This window comes from Pelodiscus sinensis, chromosome 10 (assembly GCF_052426305.1).
Source record: "Pelodiscus sinensis isolate ZL-2025 chromosome 10, ASM5242630v1, whole genome shotgun sequence".
NCBI lineage: Eukaryota > Metazoa > Chordata > Testudines > Trionychidae > Pelodiscus > Pelodiscus sinensis.
The window spans coordinates 51,645,071-51,665,344 of record NC_143061.1 but is presented as its reverse complement, the minus strand read 5'-3'; the positions used below and the strand labels follow the sequence as shown (position 1 = coordinate 51,665,344).

At 41.7% G+C, this 20,274-nt stretch overlaps 2 protein-coding genes across 9 annotated transcripts in view; one reads left to right on the top strand and one right to left on the bottom strand.

The window, feature by feature from the left end:
- The window catches only part of KCNJ13 (potassium inwardly rectifying channel subfamily J member 13), a 35,124-nt gene extending 16,327 nt beyond the window's left edge, over positions 1-18,797 (bottom strand). The window contains exons 1-2 of the mRNA XM_025184983.3: positions 18,673-18,797; positions 16,556-16,728 (exon numbers count right to left, since the gene is read on the bottom strand). Coding sequence (XP_025040768.2) covers positions 16,556-16,577 — 22 coding nt within the window. The 5' untranslated portion in view covers positions 16,578-16,728; positions 18,673-18,797. The remainder of the gene's footprint in view (positions 1-16,555; positions 16,729-18,672) is intronic.
- GIGYF2 (GRB10 interacting GYF protein 2) overlaps positions 1-20,274 on the top strand; it is a 132,750-nt gene that overhangs the window by 81,807 nt on the left and 30,669 nt on the right. For 5 of the 8 annotated variants that reach the window (XR_012906183.2, XM_075937382.2, XM_006123679.4 and 2 more), the window contains 11 exons: positions 2,926-3,105; positions 8,023-8,231; positions 8,313-8,475; positions 8,564-8,764; positions 9,066-9,256; positions 12,507-12,666; positions 16,185-16,351; positions 16,797-16,888; positions 18,385-18,492; positions 19,108-19,208; positions 19,794-19,894. Coding sequence is in view for 7 of the 8 variants with exons in the window: in XM_075937382.2 (XP_075793497.2) it covers positions 2,926-3,105; positions 8,023-8,231; positions 8,313-8,475; positions 8,564-8,764; positions 9,066-9,256; positions 12,507-12,666; positions 16,185-16,351; positions 16,797-16,888; positions 18,385-18,492; positions 19,108-19,208; positions 19,794-19,894 (1,673 nt within the window). In the remaining variant the exon portion in view is untranslated. The remainder of the gene's footprint in view (positions 1-2,925; positions 3,106-8,022; positions 8,232-8,312; positions 8,476-8,563; positions 8,765-9,065; positions 9,257-12,506; positions 12,667-16,184; positions 16,352-16,796; positions 16,889-18,384; positions 18,493-19,107; positions 19,209-19,793; positions 19,895-20,274) is intronic. The other 3 variants (XM_075937385.2, XM_075937383.2, XM_075937387.2) reach the window with 1 other exon arrangement.

Below are 20,274 nucleotides of genomic sequence, written 5' to 3'. Positions count from 1 at the left end.
GGCGATTTATTTAAATCGCCGCTTCATTTTCCTATGCCGGGTAATCTAATCTACATGCGTCTGTCGCCAGAGGCATGTAGTCTAGACGTACCCAAAGAGGGGAGTTGGATAACTTAAGAAGGGCTTGTAACTCTTCACTGAAACCACAAACTAAAGATGTTCCTTTGTTACTGGTTGAGAGTTTTAAAGGGACACTGTATTTAGGGGCTCCTGCACATGTCCCAACTTTTTTCTTAAAAAAACAAGCAAATTGTCCTGTATCCTCTGTCTCTCCACCATCAGTACTGATGGCTCCTGCTGCTGGCCACATCCCTGTTCACCTGCCTACCACTGGTGAATAGGTAGGATCCAGTGACTCAGGATGGGTGTGCAAGGCTGGTGGTGGGGTGAAGATACTGTTCATGGGCCTGGCTGCTCCTCCATCTGGTCCATTAGTGAATCCCTGTTGCATGCCAGCTCTTGGCCAGCAGGGCACTCTCCCCTTGTATCCAGCCAGCATGGGTTGCACACTGTGAGCTGCAGTGGCTGGTGAGGAGGTCAGGCATGAGGTGCCTATCTGTTGGCCCTTTACTGGCCCTCCCCCTTCTCACTGTCTTCTCCCTGCTTTGCCCCCTCACTTCCCCTTCCAGATCTGCTTCTCCTCCATATTCTCTTTCCTCTCCCATTCTCCCCCCTCCCCTGCCCCAATATAGTCCAGGAGAAGCTACATCCTGTATGTGCCAAAACCCCACACTGTGCCACACTGGGGAAGCCTCTTCTCCTCTCAGCTAAGATGTGGAGTGGTAGGGGAAAGTGATTTCCAGCTTGTTCATGCCCTGATTCTGCAGGCTCCACAGCTGTCCCTGGGCAAGGGCTAACCCTCTTTATTTGAAGAAAAATGATTTTATCAGGTGTCCTGTACTCAGCATAGGGAAATATGGTCACCCTGTGCAGAGTTAATCTTTAACATGGCAGTTAAGAGTTAAAGATTAATTCTTTGTCATTTTAATGTAGTGTTTTTTGCATCTTCCTCTATCTTTTATATATGTAAAAGAATGGCTTCAGAGGGTGACTAGAGAAGACACACAAATTAGGAAATCTGTTGGTAAGCCATGAAAATTGTATAGGGTTTGTGCTTGTCAATGAGGCCCTGTTATCAGTAATTCCCTGTGGTTTACCTATGAAAAACACGACTGCAGGTACAGAATCTCTGACCTTTGCGCTATCATTGCATCCAGGTATTTAAGTTCTTGTTAGAAATTCTAGCCAGGCTGAGGAATCTGTAAACACCTTTATGTATTCCTGCTTGACATTGTTCTTAGAGCTTCATCTTAGGATATCTTGCAGGATATGACTTAGAGCCTTTTCTGTGCTTCAGAAGCATAATTTGGGGTCACATTTTCAGATTTATTAAGATAAGGAAAAATAGGAAATTAAAATACAAACTTCACCAAATATTGGCTCTCTTAAAATATTTGAATTATTTCATAAAAGGATCTTATGTTGGTTGATTTTTCCATATATCCCCTTTTATACCAATTTTAAAATTGGTATCTATTTTGGAGCTATCCAAACACTCCCAGGTTAGCATGTACCCACAATAGCAGGCAAATGTGTCACATCTGTATGGCTCATAAGATTTCTAAAGTTGTAACAGGAGAAAACCGAATATAACTGGATGTTGCATTATAAAGCCAATCTCCCCTGCCTTTAACAACTCTATTTTTGCATCAGAAGCGAAGATTGGGATACTTTCAGCCCACTTAATTATCCTCATGAGCGACTGTCCTATACTTGACAGGTTCTCCTCCTCGCCCCCTTCTTTTGTAAATATTTGGTTTCTGTTATTTCCACTGCAGCTTATCTTAAGAAGTTGGTTTTACCCACGAAAGCTCATGATACTATATATATTTTTGTTAGTTTCTAAGGTGCCACTCTACTACTCGTTGCTATTAAAGGTAGTTGGTCCCAGATCTACCAACATTTTATATCTTCTTCGCCAATTTCTTAAGCTTGCATATAGTTATTCCTTTCCTCATTGCCTCATCTATAGCTGTCAATCTCATTCTTAGATTTTGTTTATCCAAGATACACAGTAATGCAGATGCCACAGTATTTTTTGTTTGGCCCATAATTCTAAAATCACTCTTAAATTTACCAACACCATTGTTTTGCACTAAAAATATTATTGTAAATGATTCTGATAAAGGGTGGTTTTATAGGCCTCCCCAAAAAAGTTTTTGTACAAACTCTACAACTGAAAATCACGTAATTTATATTTTATTAAAAATAAATGTACAGTGAACCCTCGTTTATCGCGGTAGATAGGTTCCAAACCCGACCGCGATAGCTGAAAATCCGCGAAGTAGGGACACCATATTTACGTATTTATTTAACATGTATATTCAGACTTTTCATGTTTTATTTCTTTCTGTACTGAATTATATGTCATATGTAATGCAATGAACCATCAGTAAGAGCAGATATTACTAATTATTAATGGAATTAACGAAATATTTGGGGTCTTCATATATCGCGGCTATTTTCGAAATTTCTGGAAAATCCGCGATATTTCTTTTATAATATATACATACGTAATGAAAAAAGTCCGCGAAGTCGTGAATCCGCGATGGTCGAACCGCGAAGTAGCGAGGGCTCACTGTATAGCACTTTCCTTTTTACTTCTCATTTTTGCCTTCCCCCCCGTTTCTTCCTCATCCTTTCCTCTTGAACCTTTTCACTGTTCCTTCCTTACCCTGTGAATCTCCATTCCTCTTGGTCTCTAAATGCATTGCTTCCTTTGATCCTCATCTCTCAAATCATGTTGGAGATTCTTGGGACTGTATGTTTGATTACTTGTGATGGCTCCAGATGCACGTTACAGCCATATGCTTCCAGTGTCCTCAGATTGGACTACACGTTCACTTATGTATGTTTTCTTCGCAGTGAGACCGAATTTTGAGGAAGTTGGGACAACAACAACAGGGAGGAAACATGAGTTTATTCGCTCTGAGAGCGAGAACTGGCGCATCTTCAGGGAGGAGCAAAATGGGGAAGAGGATGATGCAGGTTGGCGATTAGCTGGGTCACGGAGGGATGGTGAGAGGTGGCGTCCTCATAGTCCAGGTCAGTGGAGATCTGGAAAGTACTGATTATACTTGACTTCACGACATTTGAATTGACTTAGGATATTTTTAAACCGACAACTTGTTTTGACTTCAGACATTGGTTTTGACATTATGATGCTTGATACCAGGCTTAATATTTCTAGGTTCCTAGTTATGTTTCAACTTGAGACATAATTTTCAGGAACGAAGTGTGTCATAAGTCAAAGGACTGCTTATTGAAGCAAATGGGCAGCGAGTGAAAAAGGCTTACGAAAAAGTAGGTAGAGAGTTTGCTCTCTTGTTCACTAAACACAATTTAAACTTGCACTGTGCACTTTTAAACACAGCCACATGATGACAAATTCCAAAGTGTGAATTTAAAAAATGTTAACACCAAACACATGTATGTTCTGTAGCCTCTGAGTTTCTTGATTTTAAGAAGGAAACAATACTTATTTTTTGTGTGCCATTGTGGATCCCACTTTTGGTGTTTATACACCTCATATATGCAAGATCAGAATTTTCTGAGTGGTATTTTCTAGTGTTGCACATGCAGCCTATGTCTCCTTTTGCTCCCATGTGAGAGCATAAAGGTTGGGGCAGCCCTGACCTGCTCTTCCCCTCAGTTCTCTCCTGCTGCCTGAGGCAGCAAGATGAAACCTGGCATGAGTAAGATGTGCTACACTGCTTTGAGCTTAAACTTAATTCCACATTAGTTGTGTTTTGTGACAGTTTCTTCTTCACTTGCTTGTTGGTTCTCTATTTTAAAGTTCTTGGGGGTGGGGAAGACAGTGAGACTTCCTGTATGCTCCATTATACAGCAGCACCAGGTGCTTTGCGCCAACCAGACACCAACCCTTCAGGATTTAAACAGTCTCTAACCTGTGATGGACTCATCCTTTCATTAATGGGCATAATAAAATCTTTTTCTGTTTGCAGGAGAGTTGCATCTATAACTGTGATGAGTAAGTCAGTCATTTGGTGCATGATGGCGTGTACCAACCCTGCACTAGGTTAGCAGGGATGGATTAATCACTGTGGGCCCAGGAGGCCATGTCCCCTTTCCCTCCCTGCACATGCTCCAGGCAGATGTGCCTGATAGGAGGAGATAGCCCTGCTCAGGAGGCCAGAACTCCAGTGTGGTTGTCGGTCCTAGGCTGGGGATGCAGGGACCACGGGCAGTTTGATAACCTGGCCCTGTCAGGGGACTGGCGCCTACTTGACTGCAACTCTCTGAAGCAGCAAGGAAGCCTGACAACTAGGTGACTAGCATGGCTCCTGCTTGCCCCTCTCCACCCCCTTTGCTGCCTCTCATAGAGGCAGCAAGGTGCGGGGATTTGAGTAATTGATACTCTATTTGACTACTCACTAATATCCCTATTTGCAAAAGGAATGGTACTAACACATGCAGAATCAAGGTACCCTCACGTGATCTTGCAGGGATCCCCTTCAGGATGACATCAGTATGAATGAGCAGTCCTTTACCATTTTAGAGAGTAGCGCGTGCGTGTGAGAGAGAGAGCGAGCTAGTATCATGAGGTTTGTGGGCAAACCCCACTTCCTCACATCAGTAGAGTGGAGGAGAAATTAGTATGAAAGTAGCACTGGGCACTGAAACCAGAGCAGCGCCCTCATCTCTCAGCATCACCATTTGAGAATTGCTCTTCCTGGTTAGCATTTCCAGTCTGTGCATTTTCTCTGGCTTTGAGCAGAGAGGTCCCCACTACCATCACAAGTTACTTCAGAGAGAACCCAGGAAAACCTCACCACAGGGCACTGACCCTGCACAGGCATGAATGGTATTGGGTTGACCAAGACATAATTTATTCAGCATGCCACCAGGGCCATGCTGACCTTACTGCCAATAAGCTCCTGTTTGGCACTTCAGACAACCTGAAATGCTGGAACTTTTGCTCTAGGGCAGGCCTGAACCCAGGATCAGTACCTCAGGAAAGAGAGCTTGGTGTAGGCCTTACCACTGTTCCCCTTGATTCCTGAAGTGGCTTCCAGAATCAAGAAACAAAGCTGTAGTCATTCTGGCAGATCTGGCTCAGAGCTACTATAGTTGTTCATTCAGCTCCTAGGCCACAGACTTAGTCATATATACTTCGCCAAGACCTGAAATCACTGACCTGACTTTGTGGCTGTTTGCTAAGCACCAAGGACAGACTCCTTCCTAAAGTTTCAGAAAGTTTGATTTCAAATTAAGAAAACATTTATCAGAAGAACATATTGCTTCACGTCAAAGAGGTTCTCAAAATTGGCAGTCCAAAATGATCTAGACTCAGCCCACTCCTTTATATTTAAGATAATTGATGACCTAACAGTCATCAAGAAGGCAGGTCTCTCTCAGATCTATCAAAGTCACAGTAATTTCAGCTTTTCACTTGCCTCTTAATCATATGGGGACTTGTCTCACTTCATTGTAGTGAAGTTGCTTGAAGATCTACCTCATACTTACATACGTACTCTTAGAGCCACTCTGAGTGAGCAGATCTCTGAAAAGTCTTCCTAATGGCCATCACTTTGGTCAGAACAGTCAGTGATCTTCAGGTGCTCATGCGTGATCCTCCCTGTAGAACATTCTATAGGGACAATGTGCTGAGACCTCTTCTGTGATGCATCCCTAAAATAGTTTCAGAAGTTTTCCTGAATCAATCCAACTTACATGTTGCTTTACAAAACTGTATTTGGCATTGGGAGAAAACTGACACAATTGATTTGTCAGCACTGTATCCCACAGCTTACCTTCCATCCCTGCTATTTAGTGTCTTCAACTGCCATGGGCTTTCAGTTGAGAGAGAACTGAGAGGATCATGACTGCTTTGCCCTTTTAATGCCCTCATATAAGAGCTTGAGGAGGCACATGAACTGTGTGACTCCAGTGGATGTTATTTAAAAATATATATATATAAATAAAAATCCAGTCTTGATCACATGAAACACACGTGCACCTCTAATGGTATCCATGTTGCTGACAGCATCTCAAAGAATGACAGTTACTGTAGGGTATAAGTCATTCTTGCAGTTAGTACACATGCTTCTCCCCCCCTCCGTTTCCCATTCCTTTCAAACTGCTATCCTTTTGTTTTAACACTTAGCAGTGGGCCTGGGGTTAGACTAGCATATCATCAGATGATTTCTGTTACGTGGGTGAAGGAGAAAGAGTTTGCTTGTCATGGTAAAAATAATTCACCCTGTCCTTTCCTCAGACATACTGCAGCTTTGTTGTGCCATTCAGTTATAATTACAACTGTTAAAACAGCACCTCATGACGATCAGATGTGAGGTGTTACCCATGATAGTCTTGTACTCTTGGTGCGCACTCATCTAGTACCAACTGATTATTCTTATAAAGAACAAATGGACTTTATGAAATTATAATCCAGTCATATATAGTCGATAGGTGTGAAACCCGTTGTTCTTAGAATGCTATGTATTTGTAAAATCTTCTAGGATTTGAGATGAAATTGCCAAATTTCCTGACATGGAAGTGGGAGAGTTAAGAGGCCACACTGACCTTTCAGATCAGATCACCACAATCATGTTTGCGTTTTCCTCTTAGTAGGTGACAGGCCCTGAAAACATTTTTAATACCTTCCTGTTGTTGCCTGTTTTGAAAGGTTCTGAGGAAGGAGGCTTTAAGTTTTAAAGAACTTTTTTACTTCGGTGCAGAAATAATACTATTGCATATCAGTACTGTAAGGTTTGCAGTCAGAATATTGGTTACATGACCCATTTAATATATGTTTTGAAGACATTAAACTATATATTTAAGAAGAAAAATAAGACCAGATTGGCACCTTTACATTTCCTTGTTCAAAATGTAATTTTAGAAGTTCCACTTAATTTTTGCTGTCTATTGTTAGCATTACATTTCCTGGATTTGTTAATTGAAAATAAAGAATCAGATTTTGCTTAATATTAGCTCTTAAGTTGGCAGTTTTTAAAATTGATATGTCATTGAAGCGAAAACAGTTGGGGGACTGAGTTCTCCAGCTTAGTTCCCAACTGAATTTGTTCCAGCAACAGCTGCTGTGAGGTTCTGATCAACTACACAGAGAGGGGGAATAGGGGGCTTTGCTGGATTTTAACAGAATACCCCCGAATATGCTCAGAAATAAGATAGGATTCAAAAGGTATCTTTTTTCCCCCCCGTTTCCCCTCATCCTGCAGACTAGCATGTCAGGTTTCACTATTCCATGACTCAAAACTATTAGGGAATTTAGGTCAGTAGAAGTCCGCGCACCACACACACACACACCCTCCATACCTCCCTCCCGATGGGGAAAAAAACCACAGAAAGCTTCATTCCAAAAAACTGATGTGGTGAAAGTTTTTGACTTTGTGTTTAAAAAGGAAAAAAAAAAAGAAGAGCAGTAGATACAATGAAAGCTTCTTGCCCCTACCTCCTTCATTCTTAAATATATCAGTCACTGATTCCTAATGCAGTTGTCCCACTGAATCAAATCATGTCTGATTTTATAGGTGTCATTTTGGTGTTTTGGCTGTTTTATGACCTACAACTTCTTTTTAGGCTGTTTTTTAACAGTAACTGATTTCAGATTTGGGAGTCTATAAGGGAAAGCGACAAGGAGTCCTGTAGCACATTATAGACTAACGGAATGTATTGGAGCATAAGCATTCATGGGCAAAGACCCACTTCATCAGATGCCCATGAAAGATTATGCTACCGGACTCCTTGTCACTTTTGCAGATCCAGACTAACACTGCTACCCCTCTGATATAAGGGGAAGTAGTCTTAAGAACACTGGCTGCTCTTTTTCTTTAAAATGCCCATTGACAGGTGATTTGTACCCTGTAGTGGTGGTCTGAATTTTTGTCACTATTTGTCCTCTTTCCCCCTTCCTTATCACCCTTTCAAATAAGTTTTTGTCCCGGGGACTGTCTTGTAAAGTTACTTTCCCCCCTTTAGACGGCCCTCGTTCTGCAGGCTGGCGAGAACCTATGGGACGGCGGAGGTTTGAATTTGATTTCCGAGATCGGGATGATGAGCGGGGTTACCGACGAATGCGGTGTGGCAGTATGGAGGATGATAGGGACAGTCTCCCTGAATGGTGCTTGGAAGATGCAGAAGAAGAAATGGGAACATTTGACTCATCTGGGGCTTTTCTCTCATTAAAGGTAAGAACCTTATTTGTAGATGTGAATAGATTTCCTGTTGTGGAAAGCAGTCTGTAAAGTTGTGTGTGTTTGTGTCTATAGAAGGTTCAGAAGGAGCCAATCCCTGAGGAACAGGAAATGGATTTCCGACCTGTAGAAGAAGAGGATGAACATTCTGACGCTGAAGGGGACCATGGTGAAGAAGTCAAAGATCTTGAAAAGGCAGCCAAGAGGGAGGGAGAAAAAAGAGATACAATAACAGCAGGTAAGAATGATTTCTCTGGGTATCCGTAATATACTGTGTTCTTAGATTTCAAAGTCTTAAAATAACCTAAAAACTTCAAATGTTACAGAGGCAGCAGAGGAAGCAGTCAGAGCATCTTCACCGTCTGCCAGGTCAGGTACTCCATCAAAACTCCAGCCACAAGAACCACTACAGGCCAGCCTATTTGAGAGAAAGGAAGAGTGTGTTTCAGAACTAACCGAAAAAATGGAAGACAAAGAAAATCAAACTGAGAACACACTGCCATCCACAGTGCCCAATAGAGGAGAAGGTAATATACTTAGATGCATACAACCTTTGGGTGGTATCCCTGGGAGAAAGTGGTGGCTAGATTTGTCTTCAGAGAGACCACAAAAGTAGGCATTTGGAGCAGAAAATTAGATTTGGTAACCAGGTTGCTGAAAGTGTTTCCAATTTTTATTAAATCGACTGGGTGATCTTTATTTTGGTGCTCGCAGGTGACTTTGTGATCTTTCTCAAACATTTAATTTTGTGAGAGCCATTTTCATATGATCTGTCTGTGTTGTACGTGTCAGAGGAATTTCATGGTCCACTTTTAATTCTTTCTCTAGATCTGGCTCATGCTGTTCAACCTTTGCCACAGAGTCCTCCAGTTACAGCTTCCCCTGTTCATCTTTGTCCACCTGTTGCCAATACAAATCCTGCCCTAAAGCCAGTTCAAACATCAGTCTCAGCTGCTCCAGGCATGGGCAACATTCCAGCTGATCCAGATGATGAAGAGGGTCTCAAACACTTAGAGCAGGTAGAATTTTTCTCTAATTTTAAAAAATTCCTCCTTTGTTTACTGAATGTTGAACAGTGGAAGAACACTAAAAGAATGAGCAGTTCTTGATAGCTTAGGCCTATAAAATAAAGGAATATAACTTGTAAAGTCCTTGTGTATAATAGTTTGTCAAGTCCTTTCATACTCAGGCTACTTCCTTCCTTATAGTCATTATTTTGAGAGAGAATCAAAGCATGTAGTTCAGGTTCTTAATATTTGAGATGCCCTATGGTACTTTTTGTTTCCAGTAAAGTTCAGGTAACAATTAGCAAGTGTCATAAGTTAAGTTATAAATTTGGCAATCAGTAATCTTCTCTTAGCAGTATAATGTGTTACTAGGCATTCTATTCAATAATATATCATCAGTTAACCCTATTATTATAACCTTCAAGTAGCAAGTTGAACTTCTGAATATTCAGGTCATGTGATGGAACATTTTAGAAATCATATAGGAAAACTTTCAGATATGTTGATCCAGATCAAGAAGAGGGTTTCAAGTGTAGAGCAGGTAGAATTTCTCTAATTTTTAAAATTCCTTCTGTGTTTACCAAATACCAGACAATATAAGGAAACTGAATGAATGAGCACTTTCTGATGGCTTAGAACAACTAAAAATAGGAGAATATAACTTGTCAAGTCCTTTGTATACAATAACTTAAATACCCACCTGGGGAAGTGAAGAAACAGATTAACAGAGCCAGAGAAGTACCCAGAAGTTACTTACTTCAAACAGGCCCAACAAGGAAAATAAAAGACAACCACTGTTCATCACTTAGGGCCCCCAGCTTGGGCCCCCTCCAGAGATTCATTGACAACCTACAATCTATCCTGGAAAACAGCCCCTCACTGTCAGCCTTTGGGGAGATAGGCTAATGCTCACCTCCAGAACCCCTTCCCATCCCCCGCCAACCTTAATAAAATATTTACCTGCAGCCACACACCACATCACAAATAGACTCACTCAGGAACTTGCCCTGGCAACAAACCCTGTTGCCAAATCTGTTCGCATATCTATAAAAGACACACCATCACAGGACCTAACCACATAAGCTACGACATTGGGGGCTCATGCAACTCCACATCCTCTAATGCACTGGTTTTCAAACTGTTTTTTCTTATAACTCATTTGAAGAAAATTATTGATGCCCATGATTGACCATAATTGGACTTAAGTGTGGTTTCTGAGGTGGGGCTGAGGATGAGTGCTGCTGCTTTGGAGGTGGGTCAGAATTGGGGTAGGAGAGGCTTGCCTCAAGCAGCGCTCTGTCAGTGATGCAGCAGGGGTACTAAGGCAGCTTCCTGCCTGTCCTGTTCCCACAGACCATGCTGCATCTCAGAAGCAAGCAGCAGTAGATTCTAGGCAATGGGAGTGAGAAGCTAGTGCTCAGGCCAAGAGCAGTGCATGGAGCCCTGCGTGCTCCTCTGCCCCTCACCCTCACTTAGGAGCTGGGCCTGCTGCTGGCCGGTTCTGTACCTGCAGCACAGTGATCACCCTGCAACGATGCCGTCAAGTGGCAGCAATACCCCTCTGTGTGTTGGCCGAATTGAACAGTCTCTGTGACAAAGGAGTAACAGACACAAATCAGGCCTCAGGAATGGTAATATACCTTAATCTGTAGGACCATCGTGTTTAACCAGTTCTGAAGCAGTAGCTACTATAGTGGCTACTGCTGTAGTGAAAGCCAGTCAACTGGCCACATAGCCATGTGTAGCTAGTGGCTAACATGATGGGCACCATGGCTTTAGGGGAACATTTTAACCTTTTTGGACATTGAAAAATGGAATTAAAAGTAGCCATTCTTCTACAAAAGAATTTTATCACCCAATTACAGAGGGAGACTGGAATTAATTTACAGATTTGACACTCAACTTAGGCTTAAATAAGGATATTAACTGGTTAACACACCGCAAAGGCAAAATTCCCCTGCCTTTGATATTGGCGTTTATACCTGGCATGCTCAGAATAGGATACATCCAACCTGACTCAATTAGGATCTTTAATACTGGGCGTACAATTTGAGTAACTGCTTTTGCTGTAATTTATATTCTGGATTCTATATTTTCCACTTCAACTCATCTGGCAAAGTAGGTTTTACCCATAAAAGCTCATGATATATTTGTTAGTCTCTAAAGTGCCACAGGACTGCTTGTTTTTAAAGTTACAGACAAACATGGTACCCCCCTAAGACGTTTGTGTACAATAGTTTGTCAAGTCCTTTCGTATTCAGACTATAATTATTATGTTGAGAGAGAATCAAAGCATGTAGCTCCTTTTCTTATGTTCTTCCTGTGGAATTTGGGTAACAATTTATTTCTTTAGCAAATGTCATAAGTCAAGTCATAAATTTGGCAATGTGTAACCCTCTGGTGCTAAAATCATCTGTTACTAGGGATTCCATTTAGTAATACATCATGAATTAACCAAAGTGTCATAGCCTTCAAGTACTAAGTAAACTTTCTGTATGCCCAGGTCATGTGGTAGAGCATTTTAAAAAATAAGAAAAAGTTTCAGATGTGCACATTTTCCTCCTCATGTGTAAACTGCATTCTGTAACAGCTGAAGAAATGAGAAGATAGTCTTGGAGCAATTAGTAGTAGATGAGGCTTCTCCCATATTACAGCCATTTCTGTGTTCTATTCACTGACTTTGCCATTGATAGTGTGAGATTCCTTGAGCAAATAGATTCAGTATTTGCATCATTGTATCCAGGGCTCGACAAATATGCTTATCTACTTGCCCGTGGCGAGTAGATTTCCACTAGTCACCCCGTTCACCGGTGGTCCGCGCATGCGCAGTGTGGGTCTTGTGAATGCATGGTGCGGGGCTGGCGACTGATTTTCACTGCGATTGTTGAGCACTGATTGTATCCATATGTCAAATGGGCACAATATCTAACTTAAAAGGTTATTGTGAGACTTCCGTGTTTCAAAGCCTCTGGAGAGACTGGGAAGGAGTTGTTGAAGACATGGGGAGTAAATTATTATAGGTGCAGTTATTTAATCTGTTAACCATCTTGTAGCCCACCAGATGCAGGTTTTGAGTTCATTAGTCCGGGTTATACTGCCTTGCCTAGCTCTAACTATAGATTCTGCAGCACATTTGACCATTGTCTAGGTGCTGTACAAGTTTGTGATTGACACCATGCTCTTAGTTGCATTGAATGCCACCGTGAGTGAACTATTGTAATGCAGTATTTTCTAACGTGTTTCTTGCTCTCTCTTATTGCAGCAGGCAGAGAAAATGGTGGCATATCTGCAGGACAGTGCGTTGGATGATGAGAGACTAGCTGCAAAACTTCAAGAGCACCGAGCAAAGGGTTCCTCCATGCCATTACTCCATGAGTCCATGCAGAAGTGGTACTACAAAGATCCACAAGGAGAAATTCAGGGTAGGTCTGTGCCCTTTCCACTTCCTCTTTTGCTTCACAGAACTGCTAAGAGAAGTTTACAATAGATTTATTCAACCTAAAAAATGCACCTTTATAGAGAGGAGACGAGCCATTTGTGCAGGGATTTTGCAGCTCTTGTGAAAAAGATTTAAAGAGCTGTTCCTTTACGTAGTGCATCCCGTGCCCTATAGATTGCCTTGTGACTCATTAGACGCTTCTGTAAGTTAGACCAAATCTTAAAAATAGTCATCTTACATGTCAGTAGCTAATCAGACTTCTTTGATACCATGGAACTGAAAATCTATAAACATGTCAATATTAGAGGATATTCAGTAGACTTGATGTGACACCTGAAAGATAGATTTGTAATATTCCTGGCGTCAGTGTCCCCAAACAAGCTCCTGAAAGCAAATTAAGACGTTTCCAATCATTGGTGTATTGAAGATGTAGAAAAAATACCATTAAGCAAGAAATGTAGGGGTATGTTCTTATTTCCCAAAAGAGAAATGGGGGTGTGAGAGCTGCACTCTAGTGATCAAAATATTAGATGGAAACAAAAGTTCATTGAAGCTATCACTGCAAGAAACTTACTGACCTCAGTGGACTTTCAGCACACCAGCCCGTAACTCATTTGGGGGTGTCATTCCACTTACCAGTATGTCAGCTATCTTGTGATGTTTCAAGTTGTTACCAAAATAAGGAGCCTGGGGCCATTCCCTTGGGAATTGGAAATAGGCATTTGCCTGTTGTATGCATCTGAGGCCTATTGAAGAAAAGAGTTCATACAGGCCACTAAACCACCATGATTTACTTGCAATACCATGGGTTTTTGGTCAATGTAGAGAAGAGCTATCTACTCCCAATACTGAAGACACAACACCTGAGGGTAACTCTGGACACAGCCGAAGATGATGTCTTAATTTCCAATGAAATACCAGTGAAAATAGCTGACTTGATTCAAAAGTTATCTACATCCTGGTCAATAGGAAGCTTCTTAATGCAGCCCCAGGACATGCTAGTATTAAGTGAGCAAACTCTCCAGTGTGTCCGTATTGACAAGGACATTAAAGATTTCTGTTCCCTTTCTATCTTTCAGTCTCATTCAGTTTTGGTTCCAAGATGGCTGTCACAGCCACAGTGTTTTGATCTGATAAAGTTTAATGAAACAATCAGTTCAAATCAGGATACTGTATGTTACAGCTAAGTACAACAGTAGTAATGTTGGACTGCTTGGGTAGACTGTTGAGAAGATGTCATCAAAAACCTCATTAGACAGACGAATTAAGATTTGCATCTTAAGTTAGGTGGCACTTGTTTTTGCATATTTGACACGGGTGCAGATGTGAAGCAGATATTTTGTGGAGACAGATAGTCAACTATCATACAAGGAAATGCAAGGCAGCAGCTTGGTCTTCATACAGTTTAGATGTTACGAATTAGAGATTCCATTCCGTGTCACTAAGCATTTGTCAATAGTTAGACCAAAGGCATCTCAATAACCTTCTTAGAGGTTTGCAGTACGTGCACAGTTATTTAGTTAATCCTTCCTTTTACAGATCCCACTCACTGCTATGAACATCTTACTGTACAAGCTATCAGTATGTAAAGGTGTAGAGAGGGAGAAACACATTTTTATGTGCAAATCCTTTCTTGGGTCTTGTATATCTAGCAGTTCCACCTGGTCAAGATTATACTGAAAAAGCCATTAGTTTATTCTCTAAAGTTTGGTTTAATACCTAAGTAAGTAGTTCACCTAATTTAATGTGTGCAGTTTTGCAAACTTTCTACTTTGGGTAGATTTTCAAAGAGTGGTTCTGTGCCTGGACCAACATCAGAGGCCTTGCTTGCATGCATACTTCTAGGGGTAGGAAACACATCTGTGAAGTTTCTTTGTATAGGGGAGCTTTTTAATATTCCTTTTTCCTTTACATTTGCTAATATGGTAGAACCTCCTCAATCTATCTTAATTTGTGCTTGACTCTATACATAAAATAAAATACCAATCCCGGGGGTAGAGAGTTTGTACACAAAGCGTAAGAGTGAATATATTTTCTAAAAATGCCAACTTCCTGAGTTCTACCTCAAAATGGGAAGAGTTTCCCCATTTCTAAAGGTATGTAGACTGGTGAGATCCACAATAATGGTGTGGATTGCAAATCAAGGTGATATTTGAACGTTGCTTGCCACCTAGGAAGGATAGACAGGGGAAAAAGGGAGGAGGTGTTGCCTTATACATTAAAAATGAACACACTTGGAGTGAGGTGGAGATGGACATAGGAGACGGAAGTGTTGAGAGTCTCTGGGTTAGGCTAAAAGGGATTAAAAACAAAGGTGATGCCATGCTACGAGTCTGCTACAGGCCACCTACCCAGGTGGATGAAGTGGATGAGGCTTTTTTTAAACAACTAACAAAATCATCCTAAGCCCAAGATTTGGTGGCGATGGGGGACTTTAAGAATCTGGTGATGAGCTGGCCCATTAAGGATAATTAATTGTTTTTTGGATTTGGCCTCTAAAAGCGGACACTGTCTAGCTCTTCATGTATTTTTCTTCTGGGGTGCCCTTCATGCTACTTGTTCTGCAGTAGAGAGCATCCTTCACAGAGGGGGAAATTACCTAGTTGATAATTCTGCTTCTCTGAAGATATCTCCTTGCGGGATTCTTGCTAATCCTCTATTCTCTCTTCCCATTGGAAATTACCTTTTGTCAAGTGTGTTTCTCTGAGTATTTTGATGTTGGCCATCTTTAAAGGATTTATGAGATTTTTTTTGAAAGACTGTATTAGCATTGTATGTTCAATGCAGTGCATATATTAGGGTGGAAATGGGCGAAGTGCAGCTTTCAGGGGGTGAGGTCCTGTCTTTTTATGTAATTTTACTTGGAAAAAAAATAAAACAGCCTTGAGATTTAAGGGAGTTCTGACTAGGGATGTAAAATCCTGTTTAATTAACCAGTTGAAACTTGAACAAGTTAAGAGATTAAACAGGGGTAAGCTGGAGTTGTGTCCCTGTCATGGGCCCTGGATGTCTGGAGCAGCCCCCCATCAGTTAATCATAATTGGTAAGCCTCACTGATTAAGGGTGATGCTTACCAGTTAGCTTTTAACATCCCTAGTTCTGTTACGGAACTAAATATATAAATATTTTACAAAATACCTTCAGAGATCAAGAAGTACAAGACAGACATCTTTTCTTCCCATCCACCTTGCTTGTTCCTAAAGTATTATCCTGAAGTGTATAAATTATACAGAAAAATGGTGTACAACATGCACACCGTATAAATCATACAGTTTGTCTTTGTCAGAACTGCTGAATTAACTATTATTTCAAGGAACAGACCTAGGATCTGGAATATATGTGCAGTCCCATAAATAATTCATGGCAGTAGAGCAAGGGGAATTTGAAGGTGGGAGCCACTGACATTTAGATATTGTCTCTATTTTTGAGTTCCATGCACTTGGTTCCCTACACAATGAACTTGACTTTTCTGTCTTTATGTATTGGTGGGTAATATTACAGGTCCCTTCAGTAACCAGGAGATGACAGAGTGGTTCCAGGCTGGGTATTTCACTATGTCCCTGTTAGTAAAGCGAGCGTGTGATGAGAGCTTCCAGCCACTTGGAGACATCATGAAAATGTGGGGCAGGGTCCCCTTCTCTCCAGGTCCAGCACCACCTCCACAGCTGGTAAGCATTCGACCGTCATCACAAGTCAAACAATGATTTTTTAAATGAGAAATGTTATTTTCTGAGTAATGTCATAAATCCTTGCTATTAGAAGTTCACGTGCTTTCGGTATCAAGTTTGCAACCCTCTGGGAAACAGCAGCTCGGGAAAGGAAAGGGAGTGAAGTTGGTCACTGTTTTCACTTAATTTTAAACTTCTACTTACATGCTTTGTTATGTTGAGGCATTAGGGCATAGTCCCAATAGCTTATAAAAGCTGTGCATCTCTGCCTATTTCATTGACAGCGTGTATTTTTTGGATGGTCAGGAGTTTTGTTTTAAAATACTTTCTGATGTTTACATGCTGCTGGATGTGCTATTTGTCCTTCTTTGCATTACCTGTTGAGAGCAATATTAAAAGTTGTAAATATTCACACTGTTAATAAGTGGTTTATTTCCAAACACAGGGCGAGATGGACCAGGAGCGACTAACTAGACAACAAGAACTTACGGCCCTGTACCAAATGCAGCACCTCCAGTACCAGCAGTTTTTAATACAGTAAGATCAGTAGTCACAGAGATCTGCTAGTGGCTGTGTTCTGCTCTGCAGTTGTAATTGTTCGGGTTCAGATTCGGCACATTGATTCCTTCTCTAGGCAGTAGAACTGAGAATGCTGCAACTCCAACTGCAGTAACCTTAAACCTAGAGCTAGCTACCCCAGGCACACTTCACTGTCTTGTATACCTTAAGTGCTACTTACTCTAGTCATGTGCTATAGGTAGATAAGAATTGCTATGTGTGTATCTATTTATCAGAAAGAATCCTGATCCTCCTTGCAAACTGTCTTGGGGATTTGGAGTCAAGTAGAACAGAACCTCTTAGATGTTTTGAGGCAAATAGAAAACCTAGTGTAGAACCATCTTTTCCTCTGTCGACTCGTTTCTTGGAGATGCGGGGAACTATCAAAGACGGGTGGGGTGTGAAGGAATGTACGAGGGCCACAATGAACCCAAACATTGTGGGCAGGTTTACTGGGGAAAAAGGCACTTGGTGCCTCCCGCAGGGGTCACTCTCACCATACTCACTGGCAGTGGCAGGAGAAGAGGAGCAAGCTGGCCCTGCTGCTTTGCTGTGCCCAGGGTGGGGACAGGACTGGACCACCCCTGCACTTGCCAGAGAGAAAAAGAGTGCAGTGGCAGTCAGTGCCGCTGCTGGTAAGCGTAGGAGGAAAATTCTGGGTGGTGGTGTGCAAGTCCCACTAGTCCCCTGCGCCACCTTGTTTGGGGAAAGAGGTGGGGTGGGAATGGAGCAGAGGTGGGAAGGGGGTGAGAGAGAGGCAGGACCACAGAAGGCAAGGCCTGGGTGCAGGGGGCTTTCCCAGCCTTTCTTGGAGTAGGGTGTGTGTCATGTGACCAGGAGCCCCCCAGGTTTCCCCTGATCAGTTTCCTCTGAAGACTGTAGCTTGATACCAGTTTTTGCACAGTGAAATGGGAATTGGCGTCTCTGGGGTCTGACCCATTTCTAACAACTTGTATGGCAGAAGGTTAGAGTAAAGAAAGTAATTAAAGACTGGGTAGCTTTTTGCAATTGTGCATAAAGGTGTATTCCATTTTCATGACCTTTGAATAATGGCTCTTCATCTAGGATTGCTAATGTCAAGAGGTCTGTAGCTGTAATGGGAATGTGGGCTTGACTAGCTGGACAGTTACAAAAGTAGGTCAGCATATAAATGAACTTTATATCAATTTTGGGGAAAGTGCAGAAAGCACCAAGCTTAAAATTGCAAATTGGAAAGGAAGAGTCAAATTGGTGGTTGGAGGTGAGGCAGGGAATTTTGTTGTGCCAGTCTAGGCCAGTTCACTGTGTCTATAACCTAGTTCTTCCCAGATCCCATTTTGTGGTGTCCTTCAGGAATCCATGTGAGTACAGAGAAATAGTTTGTTTTTTTGGATTTCTGGGAATTAGACTGGATGATGTAGGACTTCCATGACCTGGATGTTATCTAGTTAGACACAGTGAACAAATTCCAATGGCTCTCTGCTTCTCTTTTAAAGACAACAGTATGCACAAGTACTGGCACAGCAGCAAAAAGCAGCCCTCTCATCCCAGCAGCAGCAGCAACTGGCTCTCCTCTTACAACAGTTTCAGACCTTGAAGATGAGGTGAGTGTTCAGATCTCGACTGATTTTTATCCAGCTTAGGCTGTGGTTGTTAGTGTGGTGGTCTCCTGTGTCTACGTGTCTGTTTCAGAATTGCTTGGTCGTATCTAGGGTTGTGCATTCAACTTTTTTCCAGGTGGTGGGGGTGTGGACTATAAAAAAAAGCTGTTGGATATTGAATACCTTTTTGTCCACGGCTTCTGTTTGGGAGAGGACTTATGAAAATGAGAAGTCTCCTCCGGTTGAAGTCCTGGGGAATCCTCTTATGGGGGAAATTGTCACCAAAGTCCTGACCAGGATTGGTAAAGCACTTTTGTGAGGACACAGTGTGCTGGAATTCAACTGGCAGAGGCAAGTGAATTCTAGAATTTCATATGCCTTTAGTCAGGTAGCCTGTGAGCTACAGCTTGTAGTATCCTCGACTGAACAATCTTTAGACAGGAGATAACTTTCTGCACAGTAGTCTCAGCATCAAGTTTTTGTTTTAAATAGAGGTTTTTTAGGGTGGGGATGAAGGAAAATGCAATGGCATGTTACTAAATTTAAAATGCCCATTGTGTGTCCAGAGCAGACCTGTCTTTGGAAGTGGCATGTAGAATCTTCTTGTTTGTATTACAGAATATCTGAACAGAACCTGATGCCATCTGTAACGAGATCTGTGTCAGTGCCAGATGCTAGCTCAATTTGGGAGCTTCAGTCAACAGCCTCACAGCCCACGGGTAAGAGACTACTTCTAGGAAGTCCCTAGGGCCTGAATCTTTGTTTTCAATGATTGCACCTCTTTTTGCTACTTGCTAAAGGCAAGATGGATCAAGGTTTGCATATCTCAGCTTCCATTAGAAACGAAAACCAGGTCTTCAACTCACCTCATGCTCCAAGGAAAATTCTATTTTGAATGTAAGGAAATACAGCTGTGCATCACCACTAGAGATCTTCAGCCAAAGCGATGTAAAAAAATGTAGCATACTTCCTTACATTACAGTGTGAAGCGGCTTCTCTCCTGGTGTAAGGAGGGAGGGTTGGACAGTGGGGGCTTGGTCTAGAATTTGGTGGTAGACCCCTCACCTTGATGCACCTATGCTTCTGAGGAAAGTATTAGGGTTATCAGGCCTTGCTCCCTGGGATATTAAGCAAGTGTGGCTTCTTTACTGAACATAATTATAAGAGTGCAGCACACCATTATGTTTTCAGTATTTGTAACATAGTAGTAACCAGAATGCATAAGGCCTCTCTCTACCTGGCTTCTGATAGTCCTCTTACTACGGCTTGTGAATATTAGTTATGCTATTGTCTTTACTTTGCAGTTTGGGAAGGAAGCAGTGTCTGGGATCTCCCCATTGATACTACAGCTCAGGGACCAGCGTTAGAACAACTTCAGCAGATTGAGAAGGCCAAAGCTGCGAAGGTCAGAGACTATCATGTATCCTGCAGAAAATGAGTTTCATTGTAGAAGGATGCTACTGATATTCTAAATTAATAGTTATATTTTTACACTTGTGTATAAAACATTCTTGGGCATCTCTGAGGTGTGAGATTGAGATTATTTTTAGTGTTGGGTCAAACTTAAACATTCAAATTGAATTTCCTCCTTTGCTGTTAGAAGCAGATAGGAGCAATAACTGTTAGTTCTTGCTGCTATTTGAATCCCAACTTTTTTTCTTGTGCACATCAGTTTAGGGAACAGTGAGTGCTAATTGTTGGGGGCAATTCATAGATATTCTAGTCTCCCTATATATTAAAAAAAGTGTTCCTGCTGGGCAACAGAATGACATCATCAGGCTCACT